The following is a 26,776-nucleotide window of genomic DNA, read 5'->3' as shown; positions in this document are numbered from 1 at the left end:
CACTCCACAAATGACATTTATCAGCACATAGTTTTTCTGTCTTTCATGGGGTTTATTAATTTAAATGCAACAGATCACATCTAAAATTTCAATTCAGTTCAGGTCTTCTCTAGTTTTAAATAATATATAATTTTTTTTATTGGGCTAGTTGACAAAAATTTAGATTTTCCATCATGGTCCTTGGCACTGTGGGGAGTGTGGAGCTCAGTATTACATTATTACAGCTGTGTCAATCAACAACTTGCATTAAGCAAAGAAACAATTCATGTCTATATCAAGAACAGCAAAAATTACAAATCTGTCTGGAAATGCCTTGGGAAATTCCAACTTTCCAGTGAGCATTTGTATGTCTCCTTTGAAGTTCTGAAATATGTAACATTCTGAAAGAATTTGTTTCTTCAAATATGACTTTACAAAAAAAATTTAGCCTTCCTGCCACTGCATAAAAGCCCAAGTCACCATGAAGTGCTGCCTTTTCTTACTGAGGATCTAAGTGTTTTACACACCCTGCAGCGCAGAGCAATTATGATCATTTGTCCTTCTTCCTATCCCCCTACACACATCCCTTCCCAGCAGAAGTACAAAAGAATGGTACTGCTCATAATTTAAAATATAATAAGCAACATAGATAAGAAGGTTGTTCTAAATAAGTGATGAAAACAGTTTCTGCCGTTTTCTACAATCACCTCTAGGTACACAGCTATCTAAACATCCTGCAGTGTGTTTACAAAGTAATCTGTATGTCATGTCTGTTCATGCTAAACCTGTGTGGTGCCGGAAACATTACCTGTAGAAGTCTGTCATATGGTTTTAAACCTCCCAGATCGCCAGGGCCAGCTGGTCGAATATTTTTAACATACACGCCTTTTTCCAATAAACCATCTGAGACACTGAACCCAAAGTCTTCTCCATCAGAGTCCTTGTACAAAGTTACCTGTGGAGATGATGTGAATGATGAGAAAGAAAAAAAAAAAAACAGTTTGTCCACATTTCTACAAGTACTAGGCAGGCTTTCTTCCTAGTGTGTTTTAGTTTGGGTTGCCCTCTCCATTAGATCACTTACCTAATAGGTACTTACAGTATTATATAAGAGTTGGCCCCATTTTGACATTATAGTAATAGTCTCAGTCTGCCTTATTCTTCAGTAATAAACAGCCCTTTTAACTGCTGCTTGTCAGCTGGAAATTTGTGCTTTTTTTTGTGGTGTGATTTTTTTGAGCCTTAGTTTCTTGCTACCCTGTTTTCTAGTTGCCAGGATCTGTGTACAAGATTAAGTTTAGTTTTATTCCAGGGGTTAAGACCTGGCCTCAGCCAAACAACTGATGTCCTGTCTGCCAAAACTTCCCTAAGGCATAAGCGCCACCAGCACCCTAGCCAGCCTGGTTTTGGCCAGGCAGTTGATCCAGCCTGTAAGGCCTCACCTCAAACGTGCTCAGTATAAGAGTTATAATGCAATCTTTTAAGGTAGTCTGAATAAGGCTCCTTCAGAAAGAGCTTGGAGGCAGTGTTCTTACCGTTACATAGACAAGAGATGGTCATTCAAAAGCAGGAAATAGAAGTTGTTAATAAAACTGTTAGAAGGTTTTCTGGGTGTTCAGAGAACAAGCCCTTGCAGGTAGTTTTGTGAATTCAGTTATCTGATATAAAAGGATTCAGAGATTTCTTTGTAGGTACGTGGCACACTTAGGTTTTTATTTCTGTGAGGTTTTTTTTTCCTTTCTTGTTTCTCTCTCACATCAGGGGTGCAGACTTATGCAAGTAAACTGTGTGAATGAACGGTGTGACAGCTGACTGACACTGATACTGGCACAAAATGTGTGTGCAGACGCACTCACACAGTCAAAAATTGTGCTTTTACTGTTATGGCTTATGTCACTTCAGGTTCAAATTACTGGTTCAAAACATACCTTGGCTGATAAAATGGCAACATTAAGAGTGCTCTGTAATTTTTTAATGGCTTGGTACCGGTAATGCTCCATGTGCTGGATCCTTGTGTGTGCCAACCACCGAATTTCTGTCTGGTGTTTCTGAATTACAGATCATTCAAATCGGAGGGGACTTTGGGAAGTCTCTAGTCCAACCTCTTGCTCAAGGCAAGGCCAAGACTGACTTCAGTTCAGGCTGCTGAGGACCTGGTCAGTGTTTCATAGAAGAATGCCAAGGCAGAGCAGTGCTGGGGCACCATGCTGGTTGGTGCTGCCTTCAGCAAGCTTCTGAAATCTTCCCTTAACTGTATTGTGAAAAGGTAAGCAAGAACAGAAAAGGTCTCAAAACAGGACTGAAGAATTTGGTCAGATAAGCAAAGAGCACAGATAGTTGGGTGGGGTTTTTTTTCCTGCTCTCAGCAGTTGAATTTTCTTGGCTTTAGTGGTTATATCAACGTGCTTTAACCAGAACGAACAGACTCACTAGTCAGTTTGGCAAGAGCTGAGCTGGCAGAAGACACACCACCAGCTGCTGCAGCATTAGCACCATTTTATCTGTAGATGTGGCCAGTGAATTGCTGGGCTGCTATGAAAACATCTCTCTGTCTCATGCTGTGGTAAGTACAAATACCCACACACAGTATTTGTCCCTTACTTTGCACCAGTTCCTCCTCTTCTCTCATTTTAATCCCTCTGTCCAGTACAGCAAAGCAGAAAGCCACTCCTAAGGTCCTGTTAGCTAAGCTGAAGTCTTTCTCTCTGCCAGTGACTGATTCTCTTATTTGGGTATGAGTTGTCATTTTAAACTTCCCAGTGGCTGCTGTGTTTAAGCTCCTTGTCTTCTTTTCTCCCATCGTCCCCCAAAGTAACTTGTTGCTGGACCTGTCATATTTCCCTCCATCTCAGCATGAAGGAGTCAAAGGGCATTTCAGCTACTGACAAACCTACCTGCAAATTCAAAATAATTCACCTTAGAATGATTTAAATTTGTATCAACAGCTGCTGTACCAGCAAGACTCTGTGAAACTTCTACTGTGTTATCAACAGAGGCTTTTGCTTGTGATATAGCATGTCTAACATGGCTTTGATATGAAATATGTTTGAAGGTGCTATGAAAGTGCCATAAGACTACCATCCTAGCAAGACTGAAAATGTTAATAAAGGAGAGATATATTTTATTGATGCCTTCATTCATTCAACGAATGAAAAATAATTAGCACTGAGATAACTTTTTTTCCCACACCATCACAACGGAGTGCTTCATGTTAACTGCTTCTTAAAGAAGCCTTGAAAACTAAATGTAAAATGTGATAAAGTGCCTAAGAGGAGAAGACTTACTTGAAATACTAGCGCAGATGGCACAATTTTTAAAGGGAATGTTCCCTTCCCACTTACTCTTTTTCTTTTCCCCTTCCTCTTCCTTCAGGTACTGGAATTAAATGTAGCGGGATCCAACTTCAGATGAACTACAAAAATGTGTGAAACAGAGGACTCTCTGACATAATCTAGACTGTATTCCTGCCCTAAGGCAGGATCAACTGCATCTAACCCATCTCCGAGAGACATTTCTTTGTCCTGCTTTTTAAAATCTCCAGTGATGGAGACTCCACAGTCTATTAAAAGTAATCCCTTCCAGTGCTTCAAATGTTTTCCTTAGGTCTAAATGAAACCACCCTTACTGAGAGTTAAGCCAGATGCTATCCACAGAGAACAAGATCACTTTATTCTCTCCTTCTGTGCAGCAATGTGAAATGAGGATTATTTTTCACTGGACTCTGTTCAGTACGTTAGCATCCTTCTTTTATTTTCTGACACCAAACTGTACACTCTATTACAGTCAAGACTTTATCAAAGTGGAGAATAATTCTGCATGTGCTACAGATGGTGGTCCCATTTGTATGGTCTAGGACAGTGTTGACTTTTTCCTATTTTTTAGTGAGAGGTCTATTAGCAAACAAAATACATAAAAATTCTGTTCTACAGATCTGTAGGAAGTGTTAGTCCACATTAGCTCACCTTATCTTGCGTCTTATCTATAATAATGCCTGGGGAATGCACATGCTACTTCATGCCCTGCTTAGGAGTCAAAAAAAGGCACATTGCATATGGTAAGGGACATGAAAGAGGAGTTTTGCTGTAGAAGTGAGAAACTGCATTTGCAGGACAGCGGGAAGTAGACAGAGGGAAGCAGAATTTGAGAATGATCATCCAAAGCCTTTTAGTGACACCCCTTCTCCCCCACTGTTCAGGTTGGACTTTCCTGACTTATACGGACTGGGCATTCTAGAAGGGAATTAGTCACTACCCTGCAATCAGAACTTTCATGCACAAAAATATTTTCTCATTTCTCTGATTCTTCCGATTTACATATCATAAAAGATTTTACAAAACTGTTTTCCTTATGGCTATCTTCTCTTGATTTTTGCTTTATTTAACAGGAGCTTGGAAATTAAAGAAACTGATACTTAAGGGATGAGTTGCGATTTAACTTTTTTGCATGTTTGACAGCAGTCCCATTTTTTAGGTCCAAGTCATCTGCAGAGAACTTTCTTTTGTATTATAGGTTAAATTTTGGAGCTCCTTCCTTTTAGGGCAGCATATGGTTTAAAAGGGAATCTCAGAGTAAAAACCCTGCTATCTGAAATGCCCAGATTTTTATTTAATAATGGGTCATCTTCACTTGCCAGTAGCCCTGTCTGAAGGGTATGAGATGAGCCAATTCATGCAACACCTAAATCTGTTTTATCTGTACTTGTGATCACAACTGTTTGGAAGGTTTGATCTCAACAGCAAAATCTCCATTATGGGCAATTTGTTAGACTTTTAAATTTACATCAGATGTCTAAGGGAAAAAAAAAGCTGAAATAGAAGTTCAATTCATATTTCATAATCAATTAAATAGTTACAAATTTTAAACAGAGGCTTACAACTTTTGAGACTGTTTCTATGCCTCTCCTCCCTGTCAAATCTGTGTGAAAATGCTTAATTTAAATTCATAGATCAGCTATTGAGGTATATTTTAGCTGACTGTAATTTTAGGTTAATGACTACTTGCAATAATAATACTGAAAAATTATCTGATGTCTACAGCATATTTTCACTCTCAGAGGAATGTATGCTCTATGGAACTCTTAAAAAATGGTCTGCTATGATTTTAAGAAGATAAAATCAATTAAAGGCATTAATTAAATTTGGGTACTGACATAGCAATCTGCTATCCAGTTAAATTAAATGTTACTTATTAAACCCTCTAGAATAAATGTTTGAAGAGGTTTGTATGACATCTCAATCGTAGCATCCTCAGGACAAAGACAATTCAAGTACATGCTTGATGAATGTAATGCAGCGAAGAATTCAGGTTAACTTGCTGCAAAGTTTGCAGCATTCAGCAAAATAATGCTCAGGGCTGTGTTACCCTTCTGACAGATGTATATCTGAGGAGGATAAGCTAGTAATGTCATCTGCTCACCATGCTGCTCCGTTAGACTTATTCATTTGTGTTTGTAGCCTGACCAGTTTTTGTCCATTCTTATTTTCTTTTACCTTATACAGTCGGACTGGCTATTGATACATTCCATTTTTATGGCTTTTCTTTGGCAGAATCATATCATACTGTGCTCTCACAATCAGATTATGAAAAAACAGTGGAATATCGACCTTAACCGGCTCACTTTCTGCAATCAATCTTAAGGTATGAACTCTGATCTATAGGGCACATAGGCCCTGACTCAACAGGCGTGCAGACTTATCACACCAAGGCAGTAAATAGGCACCTGATGTGTCCTGCTGAAGAAACTGGGACAGCTCAGCAGCATGCAGACAAGTACATGCTTGAAAGTCTTGCTGAGATAAGTCTTAGGCAAACTGTCTGTTAGCTTGTGTTTCAAAGACTGTTCATAACATCACAGTTTTTGAAAACAGTTTTTATTTCACTGGTTGTCCTGTCAGTGGTCCAGATAATTAAGACGTTGGCCAGTAAGATCCATTATGAAAACCACTTGAATCGAAGCATTTGTCTTGACAGTGAAGTCATTCCTGTGGCATTGCAGCTCTTTTGGAATGCGATCATTGGACAAGCTGTCCATCAGAAATAGCAATGAACATCTGGTTAAACTAGAGGTATAATACAAAAACGAAGGAGGAGAGAGAAAGTGACAGGCACATTGCTAGACAAGAACCAGTAAGAAAACTAACAAATAACAACTTGCTAAGATGGCATGAATACAAAAGCAGCCCATGATGCTTGGGTTGCATGTGTGATCACAGGGGTACAAGCCCACTTCGGTAAAACAGACCGTAAGATCCAGTCACTGGTTTCTGTTTTTCTTAAAGGATTGTAACGATTTGGAAAACCCTTGGAGCAGGTTCAACTTTTAGATTTTTTGAAAGGAAATGTCTCTTTTCTGGATGACGGAACAGACGGTATAAGCAAACTGGACATCACTTCATCAGACATGGGAAAAGTGGGTATATTGTCTGAACAAAAACTGGAAATTACTAAACCAGAAGGTCACAGCAATCTTAAAAAACAGACAACTGAAGAAAGAGAAAGCTCAAGAACAGTATATTTTTTACTGCCAGGACTCTAAGAGCTAGCAGCTATCAGAATATCAACTCATTAATAGAAATCTGACTCCTCCTTTCCAGGAAAGGATCTATTTTATCAATCACAAAAGGTTGGTTTTATAATCCATATGAGAAAACTATGCCTTTGCTGAACATGAACACACCATGAAATGCCTACTGGCATAGTTGTTGTTTCATATCTCACATTTACTCGCCACTCAGGAAAACTGAGCACAGTAACTAACTCCATTAATCACTTCACATCAAGCTGGAAACATTAGTATTTTAAAACTGTCACAACACATCATGTTGATTGCTTACATTGGCAACAAATTAATTTTCCATATAGAAAATCCACTTTCTACTACCTTCTATGTTCAATTAGCCCATACTCAGTGAGTCTTTACCTCACTGAACTGAACAAACTACAAACCAAACTCAGTCAAACCCGCAAACCAAACCAACTCTCTTGAGAATGCCAACATGTGGCATCTTAAAATTTCTCCATGCTTCTGCCTCCTCTTTGGGAAGATTTCAGACCTTTAAGTGGATGATGAGTGCACGAGATGGGAGGCTCATTCCAATCAAGTAGAACAGCATTATAATGTTCCCCAAAGTTTTGGAATCTGGCTGATGTTATTGCCTCACTGGACTTGAGACTTAAACTGGTAAGGTGTTTGCTCTGCATATCTAAAGTATCTTTATCCAGTACTTTCTTGGGGTGCAGAGCCACCTTTATATCACCAGGTGATTTCAAGTCTTGAGCAGTGAAAAGTTGCATAGACTGAAGATTATTTATCCTTTTTAAAGCAAAGGAGTTATAAAGAGAAGTGAAGCAATATCTAACTTGAATTAACATTCTATATTATGTACGTTGAGTCTCATGTATTTGATTCAAAATGAGAGTTAATTTGAAAGAGGACCAATGGGAGCCCCAAACCCTCCTGAGTAATTTCCTAAAGAAATGTATTTTATAGAAATTAAACTTTGCTTCCTTAATGAACACATTTTGCAGAGATGAGTTATTGGTATTGTTGATTTAAATTACCAGTGGATCCTCCTTGCAAAAGAGCAGTCTCTTTTGAGGATTTATTGGAAAATTAAATAGTAGACAAGGATGCATCTTATTTGTTTGTTTTCCCCACAAAGATATATCATTAATGTGTTTGTAAGAACTAATATGCATGGCCCCCAAATTACATCTGTGGAGTCATTATAAAAAGTGCTTACTGTATTGCCATATAATTAGATTCCCTATGCTGAATATATTATTTCAAATCTGTCAGACGAAAATTACAGACCTTGTGTAACTCCACAGGAGTTGGTGACATGATTTCTTTCATTTCTTGCTTAATTTTTTTCAGAACCATGGACTTTCTCCCCACATCTGATGGCAATGTGTTGCTACGAGTAGCTTGACTGTAATGTGGCCTTACAGTACTTCTTTCCTGGAAGCTGGCTTGTCTCCCCAGCTGGTTACGAGGTTGTGTGTTTTCATGATTCAAACTCATTGTACTTCCTGACATAATTGTGGCCTAGAGCATTAATGAACAGGTTAATTTTAAACACAGAATGTGAGTTAAGTGGTTAATTCACAACAGCAGGAAAAACATCTCTATTCTTTGTTAAAACACAATCACTCAGGGCACAGCAAAAGGCAAGAGGATAGATGTTCAATCTGCTTGCAAGTCACTATAAAATAAAGGACCACAACAAAACACAACAACAATAACAGAACCTTATGGGCAAAAGTTTTCAGATGGCATTTCAAACTAAAATACTGAGCACTAGAATGGCTATGCTGGTAAACTAATCCCCTGGCAGACTGAAGAGTGTGTAGTATAATTGCTTATTTTAAAAATATTTTCCGTGTAAATAAAATGACATTTAAGTTGCAGCATAATTGCATTTGTTGGAATTGGAGCTATAGAAGGCCTTTACAATTCAGACTGTGCGTGCAAGGTCAAAAAATGTTCAGCAGAGTATATATAAGCAGCTCTAGAGTCAGCACTGGCAGAGAGCGTGCCCGTATGCCATCCCAGGCCAGGGAAAGCTCAGTGCAGGTAATCTCACTGCATGGAAAGAGACTTTGCAGAACACACATATTGCAAGAGTAACTACCTTAGCTTAGCACTTATACCTCTGAGATACAAACACTGTCTCACTGCTGTTTTTAATCTCAGTAAAAGCTAGTCTTTTATGTTAGATGCAAGAATACATGGAGGGTGAACTCTCGAAAGACGACGATGGGAGTCATCTCATCCACTGGGTGGAATGGTGGAAGAAGCACCCGTGCACAGCAAGGAGCCTTCTCCTTTGTGAAAGGCTTTCTGCTCTGGGGAATGGGAGGCAAATGTGTTTTGGCACAGCCACCATACAGAGGTGTCACTGCTGGGATAGTGTACACTGAATTTTCTATTTATTCTTCCTGGTGCTGATGGACAAATGGAAACAGAAATTGAAGTCCATAACCTGAACTTTGACCAGGGCAGGATGCAGGCAGCCTGTTTGAAAAGCAGAAGTAAAAATGAAGGGGGGAAAAATAAGGGGAAAACAGGCAAATAAACGTTTGCTTCTGACTCTCATGAGCATGTCTATCACCCTTCTTTCTCCCAGCTCCGGCATTGCTTTCATGACCAGATAATATATTGTCGCCTTAACAGTCTGTCTTGTGCTCAGTAATGACTGATATTGCTGCCTGATGGAGCAAAAGCATCTAGAGGGCTTTGCAAACAGCAGTTTTCTTTGCTCTTTGGCTGAAGACCTTGAAATGAAAAATGATAAGGAGTCCTTGACTATTCAATGGCACTTCATAAAACAGAGGCATTGCCATTCTCAGCATCCTGACAGACTGAATGAGTCTTGCTTTCTTTTCAGAGCTGTGGGTTGTGCAACAAGGTGCTGCTATAAATGATACAGCATCTACAGTTCTGAATTTCACTTTTGTAAAAGGCTGAGGAAAATTTAATGTGTTAAAGCAACTGAATTCTGGTCAGCATGAATGATCTATTTCCATTTTGGTATTATCTATTTCCATATCCTTTTATTGTGCTCTGAATACTGAAAACTGCAAGGGAAGGCTGCTGTACTGAACCATATCTAACTATGGAATTAAACCAGTATAACATTTTCTCCTACGTTTCTCTGGTTTGCAATAACAAATACATGAGAATCACATTTTGCTACCCATACATGCAATACAAAAGCCATAAATCTGAGGAAGTAAATTAATCTGAACTGAGAAACTTTCACCCACTTATGCCATTCACATTCCTCCTGGCTGCTAAAGGACTTTATATAACATAAAAATGAAAATGAGATTCTGCCAGTTTTGCAGCTCCAGGAATTTAAAAGAACATAAAAGAAAATATTTTAGGACGTTTCATTCCATAGCTTTAAGTGGCAGTATAATCTTAATTGTTCTGATTAGACAACTTAGTGAAAAGGTGGTTAGAAAAATAAAGACTCAAAGTTACTCTGTCTCTGTTTCCTTCCCTCTCTGTCCCCCTCACAATCTAACATGAAGCATGGTTAGATTTGCAATTAACTTCAGGATGAAATGTGAAAATTTCTTACGTAGTGAAAAAACTGCCGTATAACAAACATTTCTTACATTGGCAGCTTTTTTTGCAGAGTGGTAAGATTGCAGGTAAACATTTTGAAAAGCTGATTTTCTTTTATGTTCATCTTAATCAAATTAAGTTTCAGTTTAAACGACAACCTACAACATGCTAAGAAAAGCTGCATAAAGCATCTGTCAGAGAATGGGATGCATTGCTGCAGGAAGGTTATGCCCATTTAAGAAGTTCTGTGCCATTTGCTGCCTGTGCAGACAGCATCAATGGTTATGCACAGCAGAAGCTGCAAGTCAAAAGCTCTGGGGTGAACATGTTTATAGAATTTTGGTTGCATTGTACAAAACAAAACAGCTCTGGCTAGGGGTGGGGGAGGCAGCTGCACAAGCAAAAATATAAAGGTAAAGGGTAGGTACCAAGAGAGTCATGTTTCTCAAACACAGACGCCTGTCAGCCTTGTCCTGTGGAGAGGGGTTAAAGCTTTTAAATGAATTGGTGTGATTAGTGCAACTTAAAAGAAAAAAAGGAGGAAATAAAATGAATGTAAACCAAAACAAAACCATTATATTTCTCTATAATTGGAAAGAAAAGTTAAGATTGCTCTACCTCTAGTTCCCTCAGAATTCCTGACTGGCCACAGGTCTCTAAATCCTCCAGAGCCTGAGACCAGAAATTTTCCTCCTGGTCAGCTTCGGTGTTATCATGGGTACCTGCAAAGCTAGATTTACAAGGAGAGGTTAAAAAAATGTGGACTGTTTTTCCTTTGAAAAATATATTTTACAGACGTGCCTTGCCACAGACTGCAACATGAATGACCGAACGTTCGGTAGGTAGGCAGGAGAGTGGGGAAGAATCGCTGATCATGAGAGGCTGAATGGACATGCAGAGCACATGACAGACAAGCCTCATAACCTGGCAGTCGCTAGCAGCTGGCAGGAGCTGAGCAGGGAGTTATCCAGTAAGTGGATAAGTGGATTCCAAGAACAATTCAATACACATTTTTACTGGATTGAAACTGGGACCTTCCTATGAAAATTAATGAATCAATGAGTAGTTGTGTGCAGAGCTGCTCTGTGTAACAAATATTTGCAATAAAACCTTTCAACCTCACAGATGTCTTCCAGGGAATATTAAAAGAGTCCTCATTTTTGCAAACAGTGTTTTGCAAAAGAGTGATGGTGGTGATTTTTACCTGATTTCTTCAGCCTAAGCTGCATTTATAATTATCAGTTTAAACCCACCTGACTCCATCATATAAACTGCTCCAGTCATTTCATACACAAACACACAGAAAGTTTCAGGGATGCAACTGTCTTGCATGGAGACTTAGGTCTCTGGTGTTTCATAAATGCACCAAAGCCTTATTACTAGTACTCTTGAGCAAGATGTTGGTGACAGTGATGCTTAGGGAAGTTGCCCAGCAAGAGAGGTCTGACGAAAACCACCAGCTCTGGACTGCAGCAACACAAGCAACACCATTACAGTGTGTGTGTGTGTGTGTGTGTGTGTGTGGAGGAAGCAGGATTTTTTTGCTGTCTCAGCAAGGGCTATCAGCTCAATGAAGGTTCACACGAGCATCAGAGCTGCTACATGGGAGGGGGCTGATTATGTGAAAGGCACAAGAGAAGGATCAGGGAGGAAGGAACCAGAGTTCACCCATTTGGTGGCAGCAAGCTGTTACTTTGGAGCAGCTGCTTATGGACTGCAGCTAGTGGTGCTTAACAGCACATAAACAGAGCAAATGCTATTATGGAAGCATCTGAGGCCTTGCTTGACAAACAATGTATTACTGAGAATAGCATGAACTGTTAACAAAACAGCTTTAAAATAGAATTGCCCAGCACAAGGGACACAGTTTGAATGCTTCACACACATGATACTCTGCCTCTGAGATGCTTTCTTACAGTTACAATCAGTCAAGCAGACAATGGTCAGCCATTTCAATCTTATTGCAATGATTCTCTATCTAGCATCAGTGTCTCTTCCTATGATATTGCAATAGATACAGCAATGGTGAGAATACCTACTCAGATCACAGATGCAATTCCTCCCAGGCAAGATAAGAAAGTATTTAAAACATGATTTTAGAAAGATCCTTGACTTCTGAAATTAGGTCTTTCAGTAAACCTAAGCAGTTGTTTTAAAAGCCAATGTTGAACATAGACTAAATTATCCATTACAATAACTTTTTTTATATTGCATACTAATATAACATAAAGTGAAACTTGCTTTAATGAACAGGATTATTTGAGGCAATTGTCTGTGACTGCAAAGACTGGATTTCCTAGAACTGGAGGTCCATTTCTTCTCCGACTTCTGTGAAATCTGAGATCATAAAGCCTGTATGTCTGGACCTCTTTTTAGCTGTGGCAATTCCTTTTTCTGCCCTCACCTACTCTTTTGCTTTTTCTCTGAGCCTTGTCTCCTGGTGTGTGAAATGCTCAACTTTTGCATCTCCATTACAGCCACATGAATAAACTGATTTGTAGCTGAGCTACGGCATCAGAGAAAAAGAGGTACCAAAATAATTTCTCAACTAGATGGATTTTTTTCTGAAACCTGAGAGATTGATTTTATGTCATGTGAAATATTGTCTGACCTATAACAAATGTATTTGGTTTTCTGATGCTTATTCAAAGAGCCATCAGAAATTTAGATGCATGAAAATGCTGAAGGAGAGGTAGTGGGGCAGATATGAAGACACAGGTGCCTATGATTTGATTTTTACTGACATATGAGAAAAAAATTTTAAAAAAATAAAATCAGGAGGTCATAGCATGTTTTAGGATCTGGCAGACTCATTCCTGTAAGTATTGTTTAATGTGCAAAAATTTTCCCTGAAGCAGGAACTACAACTGACTTGTCCTACCTGCCAGTGAGCTACAGAGCGGTTTAAGCTCTCTGGTTTCATTTGCTCGCCAAATGAAACGTCATTGTCACTCAATAGCATGTTAATGATGTGTTTTCTGCTTTTTCCCTGTTTTTCTCCTTTTTCTCATTTCAACTGTTTTTCCTTTCTTCGCCCTTTTCCCCCCTGCCCACCCCGTGCCCAGCCAGCACACTCCTGTGCACTCTTTGTTCTCCTACCTGGAAGTATTCCACTTTTCCAGCTGTCCCCCACATTTCCTTTGGCCACCAGGGGCACCTTTCCACATCTTGCCCTCTTTCTTCATGCTTCTGATGCTCTCTCCCCCTGACCTTTCTACAGAAGTTTGCTTTAAATGGTTTTCTTGGTTCTCTCCTGATGTCTCCGTCTCCTTCTGTTGCCACATATTCTTGGAAGCTGTGCTACACAAAATAAAGATAAGAAAAAAAGACTTTTTAGTGTTAGATAAGAAGAAAAGTTGCTTACCTAGAGGCAGAGAAGAGGTGGTTTTCTGGGGATCCCTGTAGCAGGCTGGAAGAACAGACATGCCCTTCTCAAATACTCCAGCACTTGATACAGGAACACCGTCAGGTATGGCAGAATTCATTTTACTGATACAGGGTTAAAATTACTGTTATTTTTACTTCTGTCATATATTTCAGCTGTTAAGTCACATTGACAAGTAGAACAAGGCTCTTTCATGTGCATACCTTCTGTTGAATAGTGCTTTAAAATGGTAGTAGAATACATGCTTTTCATTTAGAAGATTGTATTTTACAATCCAGATTCCCAGTTCACTGCTTACCAACTTTTCCAGACTATTACTTATGTAACTGCAAAACAGTAGGTGTTCTGGAATCTATGGCTGCATCTCATCTGAGAAACAAAATATGGGCTTTAACTGTGGATAAAGATGTTGCTATTAAATGAAAGATATTAACTTGCCAAGAATGGGAGGCATGAAGAAAACTATGGTAATTTCCTCTGTTAAATATTGTCTTCTACTAGCCTATGAAAACTTCTAGTATGCTTCTGACCAGTAGGGACCAAAGGAACTGGATATGGACTGAGAGTTCACACTTGCCCAGATCTTAGCTATCATCCTGCCAGACTTGTCTCCAGACAAAATGCCACTGGGCAATCTGCTGTATCAGAGGATTTGTCATCCAGATTCTGAAAAGCAGCACTCACATCTAAGCTTTGCCTCGATTTGTATTTCAAAGGTAACAGACTGGACCGTATGGATTTACTTATCCACTATGTTTATACAGGAACCAGGAAGGTTTTCTTTAGTACTAAACCTGAATTTCTTACAGACTGGGACTTCAGGCTCATTGTGCTGCTACACTAAGAAACTGTATTTCTAACGAAGGACATGCATGTCTGCAAGTCCTGAGGATGGGGACACAGAGCACAGAATTCCTTCTGTGATGCCTGTCTTCCCTTGTCTGAGAAAGAACTGTTCTTTGGCAGGAATTACCCAGGTCTCTGCAGTGGGTCCACTGCCGGATCACTCACAGAATAGAGAATAAGAGACTTTTGGGTCTTTCACTATCTCTGAACATTGTCAACTAAGCATTTTTCCCTCAGGAAGTTCTTTTGCCTGCAGAGAAATTCACTGAAAAGAGATTTACTGCTCAGAAGAGGAATGAATGCATTGCAAACTACCATAGCTTTAGACAAGACATTTGTACCTGGATCACTTTGTTCTCCTACTGAATCACTGAAGGTGTCCCAAGATTTATTGAAGATTTATTGAAGATGTTAATAAAAGATTAACATGCCAGTTGTCTTTAGCCACTTTATTTGCAGGTTTATTTTGTGGAGTGGAAAACAGAGCAGTTTTTTTCTGAAAGCTTACCAAGGAAAATGCCCTATTTTTTTTGTTTGTTTATTCTTAAGAGATAAATGCTGTGGGTTTTGTGTCTGAAGTAACTCAAAATAAAAATATGTCTTGGTTTTGGTATCATAATCTTCCATAAATGTCACTAATCTACCCTAATAAGTTTCAGGAAGTTTAGATACTATTATTTTGTATTTAAACGGAGCTGTTACAGCTGCATTAGAAAAATGTAATGTTATTCCAGACAGTAAGCATTCAGTTTTGAGGCATTGCTGCAGCTGCAAATCACAAAACTGAAACTTGTATGGGAACTTACCTGCTTGCTGTAGGTCGGTCCCATTCGTCATCACTCAGCCCTGTATCATGAAATGGGTGGTTTCGTGGTTTGCTTGGAGGGGACAAACTAGTCTGTTTAGGACTTCTCCACTCATAGGCATTGAAGTTGTATCCTGAAGCCTGATAGCCGTGTCCTAAAAAGATGAATTATATATTTATGGCAATGTGTATGTTGTAATGACAAGAAAGTGAATCTCTGAAGCTAGACACCTTCATAATTTATCATTTTCCAATTTGACATCATACATTGAATACTAGTGAATAAATGATGCATGTTATGGATGTGTTACATGTGTGTTAACATTGCCATGTGCAACATGCCCAAAAATTAAACCTAAGCTATTAAGAAAATTGTGCTTCAGACCTATTGAAAAAGGAGTTTGCAAGGATGCATTAAAAAACCCATCAACTTGACTTCAGATGACTAGCAAGAAAGGTTTTTCTTCCTCCTGTTAAATTCCTCAAATTTGGAAGCAATGCAGCCAATACTTGGTGACATATTAGTGTTATGCGCAATTATGCACAATATTACTAATATGCACAATACTACTAATCTGCAGAATGGCCACCTAGATGCAAAAGCTGGCATGGTGCAGAGGCTCCTGAGTGACCACTAACTGCCAGAATAGGAAGGAGGGCAGCTGTCTCGGCACCACTGAGGCAAGGACTCATTAATACAAATGCAGGACTGTGCTGTCTGTCACAGCCCTGCGTTACCCTGTATAAAGGCCAACATAGGAATCTCTGTACCCATGCCCTTTTGCGGAAAGGGGTCTTGCACTTAGCAGAGATACTGCTTTTTTCAAGGGCTCCGAGCACTGAGAAAAGGCCCATCTCACAATGGGCACACATGCCCAGGATCAGTATACACCACTGGAAAGCTCACCTTGCAGAAAGGGATTTCTCTATGAGCCATTTCCAATGTGTAAGTAGCATCAGACAGCCTTTATAACTGAAGAGTTTATTTCTGAGTGCTTTTATCATACAAGCAATGTTGGTATTAGTTCAATAGTATTTCTTTAACTGAATTAAGTGTAATTTGAATTTCAAGTAGGAACCAGACAGTCTGGCTTCCAAGTGATGTATCAAGAACACATAGATCAACCTGTCACAAGCTGATGCTGATCTGGTAAGCAAAGTCCGTTATGGTAGAACTGTTATATATATATTTCATCTTGACATATTCTTTTTTTAGCTCTATAGTTGGCATTTTCTGATGTGCGTATTGGATTAGGAAGTTCTACTTTGTTGATGACTAACAAATATCACTGCTGTTGCCTCTCTAAAGAGGGCAATTTGCTTCCATAAATCAGCAGACCTGTTTCCCTCAAATCCCATGTAACTACAGCCGTGTGCATTTTCCAGCTAATTGGCAGATTCTTGTGAAAATATGACTGCTGTGTGGGGAAGTCTCCGGATTAGTAAGGCAGACATATTAGACAAAGGTACAAAATGGGGTGTTAATTCAAGGAGACAAAAGAGTGCTCACCAGCATTAAATTAGAAACTAATAGGATAAAGCATTATCTGGTGCTACAGAAACATTCCCCAAACTCCTCAATTTGCTTAGCCTATACTTATGCCAAGAAAGGTTTGGAGAGAAGCCAAACTCAATTTGACAGGTCAAGACAGAATGAACTTTAATAGAAATGTGGGTCACATTAGTACCACAACAAGAGATAACGTGCAAATCTGATTACACTCAGGCTGTTTAGCATAAGTGCCATGTATCCAGCCAAGTCTGGGCTTATTTTTTCAAGGGAGTTAGAAAAAAATCTGCTTTGAGATACTGGCTTAGTTTTGGCATGGCATCTGAATCATCAGGACTTCAGAAAACAGTCTGGGCTTCGGTCCTTTCCACTGTTGAACAATTTGCTCCAAATATCACCAATTCACTCAGGAAATGAGAACTATTGTCTTGACAATTTTTCAGCAATACTTAGACCCAGAACGTAAAAATATCAGGAGAAAATCTAACATGTTTTACTTTGATAAACGGTTAAAAACATAAGAGCGGACAAATTTATCCAGATTCTTAACTCCAGTGAAATAAAAATTATACAGAAGGAATACAAAATGTAGAAAACAGGAGTAATAATGAAATGTATTGAATCTGTTTTGTTTAAAGTAAGTTGATGCCAAATATATGCAGTAAGGTTAAGAAATACTTAAAAATTAAAGAACAGAAAAAAATGGCTACTAGTAGTGACATCAGCTACTTCTTTATGTCAAGTAGCTCAGCAGGTTTCAAAGGAATGATTCTGTGTTTCAGAAGAAACTGCCGGTGTTATCACTGAGCAGGCACATTAGAGAATACCAATGAAAGTAATCAGCACAGAACTTCGGTCTATATGGGAAATCTGCTGGGCAAAGCTTGGTTTCAGTTCTCAGTGTGAGGGTAAAAAACAGCTGTCCGTGAGCTACTACCCATGCTCCTGGAAAGCAACAGAAGGAAACAGAGAAATAAAATTGAAAGAATGTGTGCAACCAGAGTGAGTGAGAAAAAATTATTTGAGGTAAGGATCTACCTGTCCAAATACTTGCCAGGTAGTGGGAATACCTGCTTTACTATGGAAATAAACATTTTAAAGAGAGTTAAAGAAAACACTGAAGCTTTGTGGAAGTTATTTCTCTTGTTATCTAGACTATTACAAGATGTCTGTATCCCTCACTGCCTAAATAGATGTCTTACAAATTAAAATGAGATTATTTGAAAATCCTATACAAAACAATAGCCAAACTAAAGTAGAAAATTCAGTGTTAAGAAAAATCATGTCCTCACATAGAATGATTGTTTTTGAGAGCTTAAAGTTAGATGTTAATGCTACAGAAATGAGGAAAAAGCAAAGTATTTACAAACTGTAAGTACTGCCTAATGTTCCCCCTTCAGCAGTTTATAACAAATCTGTTGACAGTTAAAAATTACTGCGTATGGGCATCAAATTCATGAGCATCTTCAGTGCGTTCTGTGCCTTGCATTGATCGGTATTTGAAGGATAAACTCATTTAGTTGTGGATAAGCTATAGACCGGGCTATTCAGATGTCAGTAAAGCTAACAAAAGCCTGTTAATGTATTGATAAATGTTTCATAACACATCACACTGTCATGAAAGAACGAATCTGAGGCCAGCCAGGTGTAATAAATCACCTGCCGGGTGAGGTGTGTGGTCATAATGAGACACCAGCACATTACAAAGTAAAAGGTCTAAAAGTTGGTACAGATAAAGTTCTCTTTAAGGCAAAGGAAGGTCAACCATGAAGGCGATAATTTCTACTTTAGATGCTGATTACATTCTTGACAGTACCTTGAGTTCCAAAGCTGGTATCAATACCAGAGCCATCCCACGACTCTACTGCGCTGTCAACACTTGGGACTGTAGTGGAATAAATGTCTGAGAGTTTGCCAGATTTCTGTGCAGCAGAGGTTTCATCTTCAGCATCGCTCAGTTCACTTATGTGACCCACAGGGACAGAAAATTTCTTGGGACTGGTAGCTGAATAGGATTTAAAAAAAAAGGGGTGGCGGTGGTCATTGCTTTATTGCAGTTCTAAGAATATGCTTTTTACTACTGACACGATGTATTTCCAGGGATGGCCCAAATGCTTGTTAATCTGTAACAACACACGCATTAAAGACCACTGATGCTACCCTTGGCTGTACTCACCATCTGTCTGCTTCTTGATTTTCAAGGTGACAGTTTCTCCTGCCATCTGTAATAAATGAATGGCTTCACTCAAAGGTTTTCCTTTCAGACTACTACTATTTATTGCTAGGATTCTGTCTCCTATGTGAATTGCACCAGTCCTACAATAAGAGAAAGAAGTAAAACACTGAGAGCATAAAAAGCAACAAAGGCAATTTCTTTGTATATTTGGAGCATGAAAGCCTCATCTCCCTTCCTTTCTTTCATGTTGCTTTTATAGCTGTGTTACAGAGTAATTCTTTTGTTAGAAATGCTTAAAGCAAGTCACCTTTGTTGTAGTGACAATAGCAGAGCTGAGGCATGGAGATATGGATTTCTGTGTTACTGTGATAGTTAATCACCTGTGGATGATAGTCATTGCAGCCCACCTGTTTAGGAGCAATCTCAGACAGCTCAGTAAATTCTGAAATGAGTCAAGTTTCTAGAAGTCTCACAACATAACAGATAATGGCAGTGTGAGCAAGTCACCAGCTCTTTCACCAACATGGCTTTCAGGATGGATCATATCAAAAGAAGAAAATAAATTCTCTTTGTGTAAATGCACTGTTTGTTCTGTTTGTGCACAGTATCATGTTTTGTGTGCTGCAAGTTCGCTCTGAAACCACCACCAAAGGTACCAGTTGCAATGACTCTACCTACCTTAGAAATAGAAAACCATAGCATTTTCATTATTCTCTATCCATCTCATACTGAGGAGCATTTTTGTTCCTCAGATAATGCTTACTATGGTGTATGTAAGTGCACATATAGATGCAGTGTGTGTACATGATAAGTGGCAGATAAGTATACAGTAAGTTCAGACAAACTCAAGACATGTGAAGTGCTTTCAATACCTATTATACTATAAAAGGCTATTGCTTTTAACATGCTGCTAAAATGTTCCTGTGACTGAGCAGTTTGATTGACTAGTCTTTCCTAAGTGATTTATAATAAGGATGACAATCCTCTGTTCTGTCTTATATAGTTTGTGCAAGAACATCCTGTTAAGATATTGCTCATGCTCCTGAACTTGGCAATGATCAAAAAACAACAGCAACCTCAGATTTGGAGAATTATAAAAAAATAAATTGCTAAATCATGAAAATTAGCATCTTCAGGTAAACAAAATAAATCTTTCTCCTGATAAAAAGAATTTTTAATAATAATACGCTTTTCAATTTACCTTTCAGCTAATCCTCCTTTTGTAAGGCTGGAAATGATTATGGGATCAAAGGGCTCTTCAGTACCAGAGATTGTAATTCCAAGAGGACCACCATAGCGCTTGAGCTCAACAGTATAAATAATTGCTCCAGAACTCTCCTGTTCATCTGCAATAAATGCCAAGGGAACGCAATTGGTTTCTTATGAAAGAGGGAATGAAAAAAATAGCATGTTCAGTCTAGTGACTGGTAATCAAACAATATTTTCAAATAATTACATTTTATATACACTTCTTAATCATATTCTACTGGATTATTTTGGGAAATAAATAAGAAATTCTCTCTTGTGCAATTTCTTTTTATTGCCAAAACCTGATTCCATTGACGTAAATAGAAAAACTCTCCTCATTCTATTAAGACTAAATTTTACTCAGTTTAAAATCTTTGTATCTTCTTTCTTATTAAAATATAACTTCAGGCTATTTTGTTACAGAATCACAGAATGGTTAAGGTTGGAAGGGACCTCTGGAGGTCATCTTGTCCAACACCCCTGCCACCAGGATCAGGTTACCCAGGACCGCACTCATACAGCTTTCAAATAACTACAAGGATGGAGACTCTACAACCTCCCTGGGCAACCTTTGCCAGTGCTCAGTTTCTTTCACAGTAAAAAAGTGTTTCCTGCTGTTCAGATGGAGCCTCCTGTGTTTCAGCTTGTGTCTGTTGCCTCCTGTTCTGTCACTGGGCACCACTGAAACGAGCCTGGCTCCATCTGCTTTACATCCTCCCTCCAGACATTTATATACATTGATAAGATCCCCCCTGAGCCTTCTTTTCTCCAGGCTAAATAGTCCCAGCTCTCTCAGTTTTTCCTCACAGGTGAGATGCTCTAGCCCCTTCATCATCTTTGTGGCCTTTTCACTGGTCCTGATCCACTGTGTCCATGTCTCTCTTACACTGGTGAGCCCAAGACTGGACCCAGCACTCCAGGTGTGTCTCACCAGTGCTGAGCAGAGGGGAAGGATCACCTCCCTCAACCTGCTGGCAACGCTCTGCCTGATGCAGCCCAAGAGGATGTTGGCCGCCTTTGCCACAAGGGCATATTCTTAGAGAAATGACAAGTTACTACTATTGTATAAATACTGTTACTCATCTGTTTCTTGAAATGAATGGAATGTATTTAGAATCAAAGATAATTCAAAGGTTTTAGACAAACTTCCTTCAAAGAATTGTGGAAAAAGTCAGAAGTCATCATAAGATGAGCAGCTGTCTTACTAAGAGAACTTGAAATATGTTTTTGGTTGACAAGTTTTAAGCTTTTGTATTAGAATCAGAAATAGCTTCTGAATTATCACCTAAGTTGAATAATAACTCCATTATATTGCATGAAGTCATCTGCATTATTTTGAAATTTTAGTTTCACCAAAAAATCATCAGAAATGGTAAGCTTAAATACAATGTATTTTCCTTAAACAATACCCAACAGGTGTTGCAGCAACAAGAAAGGCTTCTGTATTTATACAATGCATGCTTTTTATATATATTATTTAAAAAAAAATCACAGTAGGAGAGCAATCAACTTCAGTATCTTTGAGTTATGAAGGGATATTTAAAAATTTATAATGCTAGATTTCTCCTCAGATCAAAATAGCAAATGCTCTCTTTTTCAGCCAGGACGTCTGGCCTGGCAGCAAACTTCTAGATCTGTGGGCATTTCGAACAGCTCAGCAAGTGTGGAAAATGTCTAGGATGCACATTCTGTGAACATTACTAGAACTAACCCGAGACAAGTTAGAAAAATCAAATGTTCCTGTTTCTGTTGCTGTAGATAGGAAAACTTTAAAAGGAAAAAAGATACCTGTATCACTAGCAAAGGTTCAAAGAATTGCTTTCTTCTAACACTGAACAAGGTACTTAAGCAGAGCTGGAGAAACTATTATCTTTAGAGCTACTTTGTTTCTTCCCAATTTGCAGAAAATTTAGGCCTTTAGCTCCCCCCAACCCAACTTCCTCCTATTTCCCCCTTGCTATCCACATAAAGAACACGGTACACAGATAGAATCAAAGGAGAGAAGAATTAGTGGTGTTTATTCAGCAAAGAATACTGGGATTTTCATGCCTAGTGTTGGCTTTGTATTTCTACTTGGGGCATTATCATCAGTGTTTTGGCACATTTCACATCAACTACACTTTATATGACATGCTCTTTCCAGGAGCACCCAACTTCCAAGACCCCACTGGAAGTCTCTGGCCATCTTACAGTGGGCTAGCATGTAAGCTGCCACTGCCCAGCAGAAGAATGGCATCTCTTGCTTGCTTGATAGAACATTTATGAAACAACAACAAATCCTCTGGGATCTAATGCTGAGAACGTTTACACAGGTGTGGCAGTGACACAGTACAAGACTTCAACTGAAGGATGAAAAGTAATCCACCAAGCTAATTGAAAATGTAATAGCTAGTATTTGCTAAGGGTCAACACAATACTGATGTTTCTCAGCTATCAACAGTAATTGAATAAGAAGTTATCAATCATCAGCAGCCTGTCACATGACAGCTGGAAATTTACAGATCTTAGTAAATGACTGGAAAGGAGACTGGCCCAGGACTGTCTTCTGGTTAGCCTTAGTTAGGAAAATTAATGGCAGAATGCAACAAACGTCAAATTGCTACACTGTTCTCTTCAGTGCTCTTTCCAAGCAGCAGAAATATGAGCTATCCAAGAACACGGCATGTATACGGCCTGAATTCACAATGAAGGCCAGTTTTGCCATGAAAGCAAAGAACTCTGATATTCAAAAAAGCATGGTAGCCATTAGATTAACCAGGAAAAAAAATTGTCCTCACTTTGGGAAGCTGGTGGAAAAAAAAGGAGAAAAACTGCTGAAAACATACTTCCATCTAGGGAGGAAATGTAATCAAACTCTCCTGTTTTTGGGTCTCATGTTTTTGAGATTTTCCTTTTCTTTTTTTGTGATGCAGCTGTGAACAGGTCTTGGAAACCACATTTAATGAAAGCAGATCATCTGTGCTGCCACACCTCTGCTCTGTCCGCTAGTCTCTTGCTCTTCAGAGTAACATCTGATCAATACAGAGAAAAGGGCAAAGGCAGCCATGGTCTGGAGGAACACAAGACATGTACTACCCTGCTCCTGGCCTCACCTGAATGGTTTGTTCTGAGACACATACAACTGTCTGGAGAAGGGAGGAATGGGAAAGACAGCAGAAGAAGGAAAAACAGAAAGCAGAAAGAGCTAGAAGCTAGAAATACTTAAAAAGGAATATAAAAGGAAAGCGTTTGAAAGACAACAAGGAAATGAGAACCTAGGGAGGAAGAAGCCCTGCTGCCTGCCTTCACCTCCTCAAAGAAGTATGGCATGATTAAAAAAAATTTAAATTTAAATTCTAAATCATGCTATGATTTATAAATTGTTTTGGAGTGCTCCACACCTACTCATCTATTAGCAGTGGGCTTCTCTTTTCCTTTGGGAATTTATTCATGATTTTTTTATGTTGAGTTTAAGAAGCACATTTCCTCCCTTTGTGAGAAAACAGACTTTCATAAATAAACTAATGGTAAATAAACAAAAATTTATTGTAATTGAGGTACACTTTTTGCTACACCTTTGCTACTGCTTTGTCACTGTGGTTTGTTTGTTGTTTTTTTTTTTTTTAAATATATTTTTTCTTTAGCATTTCAGGAGACACTCATTTTAGATTTCAAAGTACCTGAGATCTGCTATAAATACTTTCAATTACACTTTGACACTTAGTCAACCTGTTACAAGAACCATTTGTATGGAGAATTTTGTTCAGTAGGTCTCTGAGTAGCCAGCCATTTACATTTGAATCTGTTCAGTTACACCAATCATGTCAGGGTAAGACAGTGTAGTTGTGTGAGAATCTTGATATAGATATACGATGTAACTGTAAAATAAGTAGTGTGAATGTGTAAAAGAAAACCACAGAATCAGAATCCCGCTCAGACTAAAATCTGTACCAGCTACCATGACGTGCAATATAAAGAGAGCAAAGATCTTATTTTACACGGGTGGAGACTGAAATCCACATTTCAGTGACAGCAACAGAAAATGGTGTAACAACTTCAACGGAAATGGAAGTTGTCCTAGAAAAAGATTAAGTCCACAAGGTGAGGGGGAAAGGGAGGATGACATGGCACGCACAGGACAAACCCACAAGTCTTTAAAAGTGTGGGAGAAGTTATTACTATTTCTACATGGCTCTAACTCACACCCCTCTTCTATGGTCTGTTGGTAATTCCTCTGCAGAGTTATTAATGAGAGGGAGTCTTCCAAATGAGGGGAAAAAGGTGAAGGAGGGATCCTAGGTGTCACGAACACTTAAAAGACAGACCCCTGCTTGTACAGGAGAAAACTCAAACTTCCTTCTACAGGCAATTTTCCTGTCAATGTTCTGCCAAGTGTAGTTGCAGTTTGTTCTTCATAACATATCTGATTTGCACAGCTTTGCAAAGCAACTGTTGGTCAGGTGTCCCTCAGCACCCGCGGGGACCTAACCGCAATACCCTGCCGAGCAGCAGTCATTCACTTTGCTGGGTCAGAATTTACTTCTGAAAGCCAATTTGCACAAGGTGCTAAGTGCATCTGCCTGTGCTTCCTACTGATGATACAGAGAAGGTACTTTCTGTTTGCTTTCAAGAGCAATTAAAGAGCATTCTAGTGCAATTCTAAACACCATTTCAACAACTGTACTTGATTTTAAATATAAAGAGCAGCAGGCTGTGCCTTTTTGCTGTGAGGTTGAATAGAGCTTCAGACAAGTGAATTTACAGTTCATGCTTTTGTGTAATGCTGTAATATAAATCCCAGCAGTAATGGCAGTTGTAATTGTCTAAGTTCATCTGCTACCAGAATGCATAACAGAACTCGCTTTATTATCTCCGGGTAGAAATTCTGCCCTTATGGAATCCATAATGGGGAAGATCCAGGAATATTAATAGATGTAGATGTGCAAAATGATGGCAGCTCCATTACTGGACGGATCAGCCATGGCTCCTCCCTCAGCCATCCAGCACAGCATGTAAAGTACTCATTACCTTTTATGAGTGTGAACAGTCATACTGAAGTCAAGTTTGCAAGCTTACAGATAAAGCATGCACTTCACCGCTCCACTGGAGGACTGAGGCCTATGGATCCATGCTTTGCTAACCATGATTCCAATCTTAAAAGCAGAGAAAACCTCAACATGCTGATAAGAGAAAGACCAACCTTATATGGTTGCACCTGAGGCGAAATTGCCTTTCTAGAAAACTGAAGACCTCATTTTGCAGTGCATCTCCTGCAGGCAATATAGCTACTGAGAAAATGTAAACTTTATATACCATCAGAATTCTTTTTAGTGTGATATTTTCTGATTAGATTTAGCATAAACCAGTCATGTTTAGAAAAAAACATTTCACCTAAATTTAAATCCAAAAGAATAACCCTATGTTCTAAAAATCCTGAAACAGAAGAATCTGCAATAGGCTCACTGCTAATACCGGAATTATCTTCATCTTTGCGGATCTTTAACTTTACAAGGTCCTCACAGTGCTGAAGGATCTGGACAGCATCTTCCATTGAGCAATTGTCAAGTCGAATGTTATCTATTGCAAGTAACTTATCACCCAGTTCGAGTGTCCCAGTTCTGTGAACAAGCAAACAGGCTTACATGAAATTCTAGTAACATTAATCAAGGTATCTTAGAAGGTATGAACATTATTATAGAAATGAGATAGATATTCTAAAACAATTACTTCTTAATATGCGGGATTTTCATTTGTAACTGCTTTTTACCAAAAAAAGCAGCAGTCTCTTACAAGCTCCCACTGTTCAACTTGAGTCTGGCTGGCTACACAATGGAAACAGATTTTTACCAGGAGCTTGTATGTCTTACCTGTGAGCAACACTTCCTTTCTTGATATCAGAAATAACCAGAGGGTCCCCTGGTTTTCTACTGGATGGAGCTGTAATAAAGAATACAACAAGTATCTGGTTTTATTTCTAGATATGCAGGTGGGCTAATTCTGTCCGTAAATCACTACTTCAAACACATTATTTACCTGTATCATATTCCTCCCCTTCCCCAAAATTATACGTATATGAACACAAATGATGTTTAGCAGTGTATTAGTAAGACTGCACACTCCTCAAAAGTCAGAAAATTGCAGAATTAAGGTGACTGGTGCAAAGTGAATTAATTTAACCTGCTATGTCAGAATTCTGGGTTAGACCAGGACTGAACCATATGAAGATATCACAGTACAGCTCCAGTGATCTATCATAAAATGCTGGGTAACTACAACACATAAGAAAGACTTTCTGTTAGTAGAACCTTTCGGCACAACTACTAATGCTGATCTTTTGCCAGAGTATTTCTGTCAGTCATGTTTTATTGTCTCCCTGACCAACAGAGCTGCTCTGGCAAAATATCCAGAGTGGGCTAGCCCACACTCTTTACATCCACTACTGTCTCATTCAGTGCTTAAGGCAGAGGTATGAAGACAATGCTTCCTGGGTGAGAAGGAGGAATCTACTTCACAATAAATGAGATGGTGTGAATAGTGGCCACGCACACCATTGAGCTGATACACATCATATCTGCACCGATGTAGCTTACATCAGACAGATGGTTGCTTCACTGTGGCTCGCTGCTTCCTCCGAAGTAAACATGCGCCTCTTCTGATGAGTAACCTTGCTCCTCTATACAGCTGCTGGGCCTTAAGCACAGTGGACTTTTCCCCATTTTGTACTAAGGATACCTACCAGAAGCTCTGCAATGCCAGCAATGATCAAATTAGTA

The 26,776-nt window shown here is 39.0% G+C and overlaps 1 protein-coding gene across 22 annotated transcripts in view; it reads right to left on the bottom strand.

Annotated features, from left to right (window-relative positions):
• Nucleotides 1-26,776, bottom strand: part of GRIP1 (glutamate receptor interacting protein 1) — a 344,230-nt gene that overhangs the window by 462 nt on the left and 316,992 nt on the right. For 11 of the 22 annotated variants that reach the window (XM_074902912.1, XM_074902907.1, XM_074902914.1 and 8 more), the window contains 11 exons: nt 25,871-25,940; nt 25,476-25,621; nt 19,978-20,122; nt 18,777-18,916; nt 18,417-18,605; nt 15,092-15,245; nt 13,154-13,354; nt 10,673-10,784; nt 10,483-10,527; nt 7,793-8,026; nt 788-934 (listed from right to left, as the gene is read on the bottom strand). In XM_074902912.1, coding sequence (XP_074759013.1) covers nt 788-934; nt 7,793-8,026; nt 10,483-10,527; nt 10,673-10,784; nt 13,154-13,354; nt 15,092-15,245; nt 18,417-18,605; nt 18,777-18,916; nt 19,978-20,122; nt 25,476-25,621; nt 25,871-25,940 — 1,583 coding nt within the window. Of the gene's footprint in view, nt 1-787; nt 935-7,792; nt 8,027-10,482; nt 10,528-10,672; nt 10,785-13,153; nt 13,355-15,091; nt 15,246-18,416; nt 18,606-18,760; nt 18,917-19,977; nt 20,123-25,475; nt 25,622-25,870; nt 25,941-26,776 lie in introns of those variants that run through there. The other 11 variants (XM_074902919.1, XM_074902924.1, XM_074902925.1 and 8 more) reach the window with 8 other exon arrangements.

Source organism: Athene noctua, chromosome 3 (genome assembly GCF_965140245.1).
Source record: "Athene noctua chromosome 3, bAthNoc1.hap1.1, whole genome shotgun sequence".
In the NCBI taxonomy this organism is placed as follows: domain Eukaryota; kingdom Metazoa; phylum Chordata; class Aves; order Strigiformes; family Strigidae; genus Athene; species Athene noctua.
Note: the sequence above shows the minus strand (reverse complement) of the source record. Positions and strands in the feature narration are given on the sequence as shown.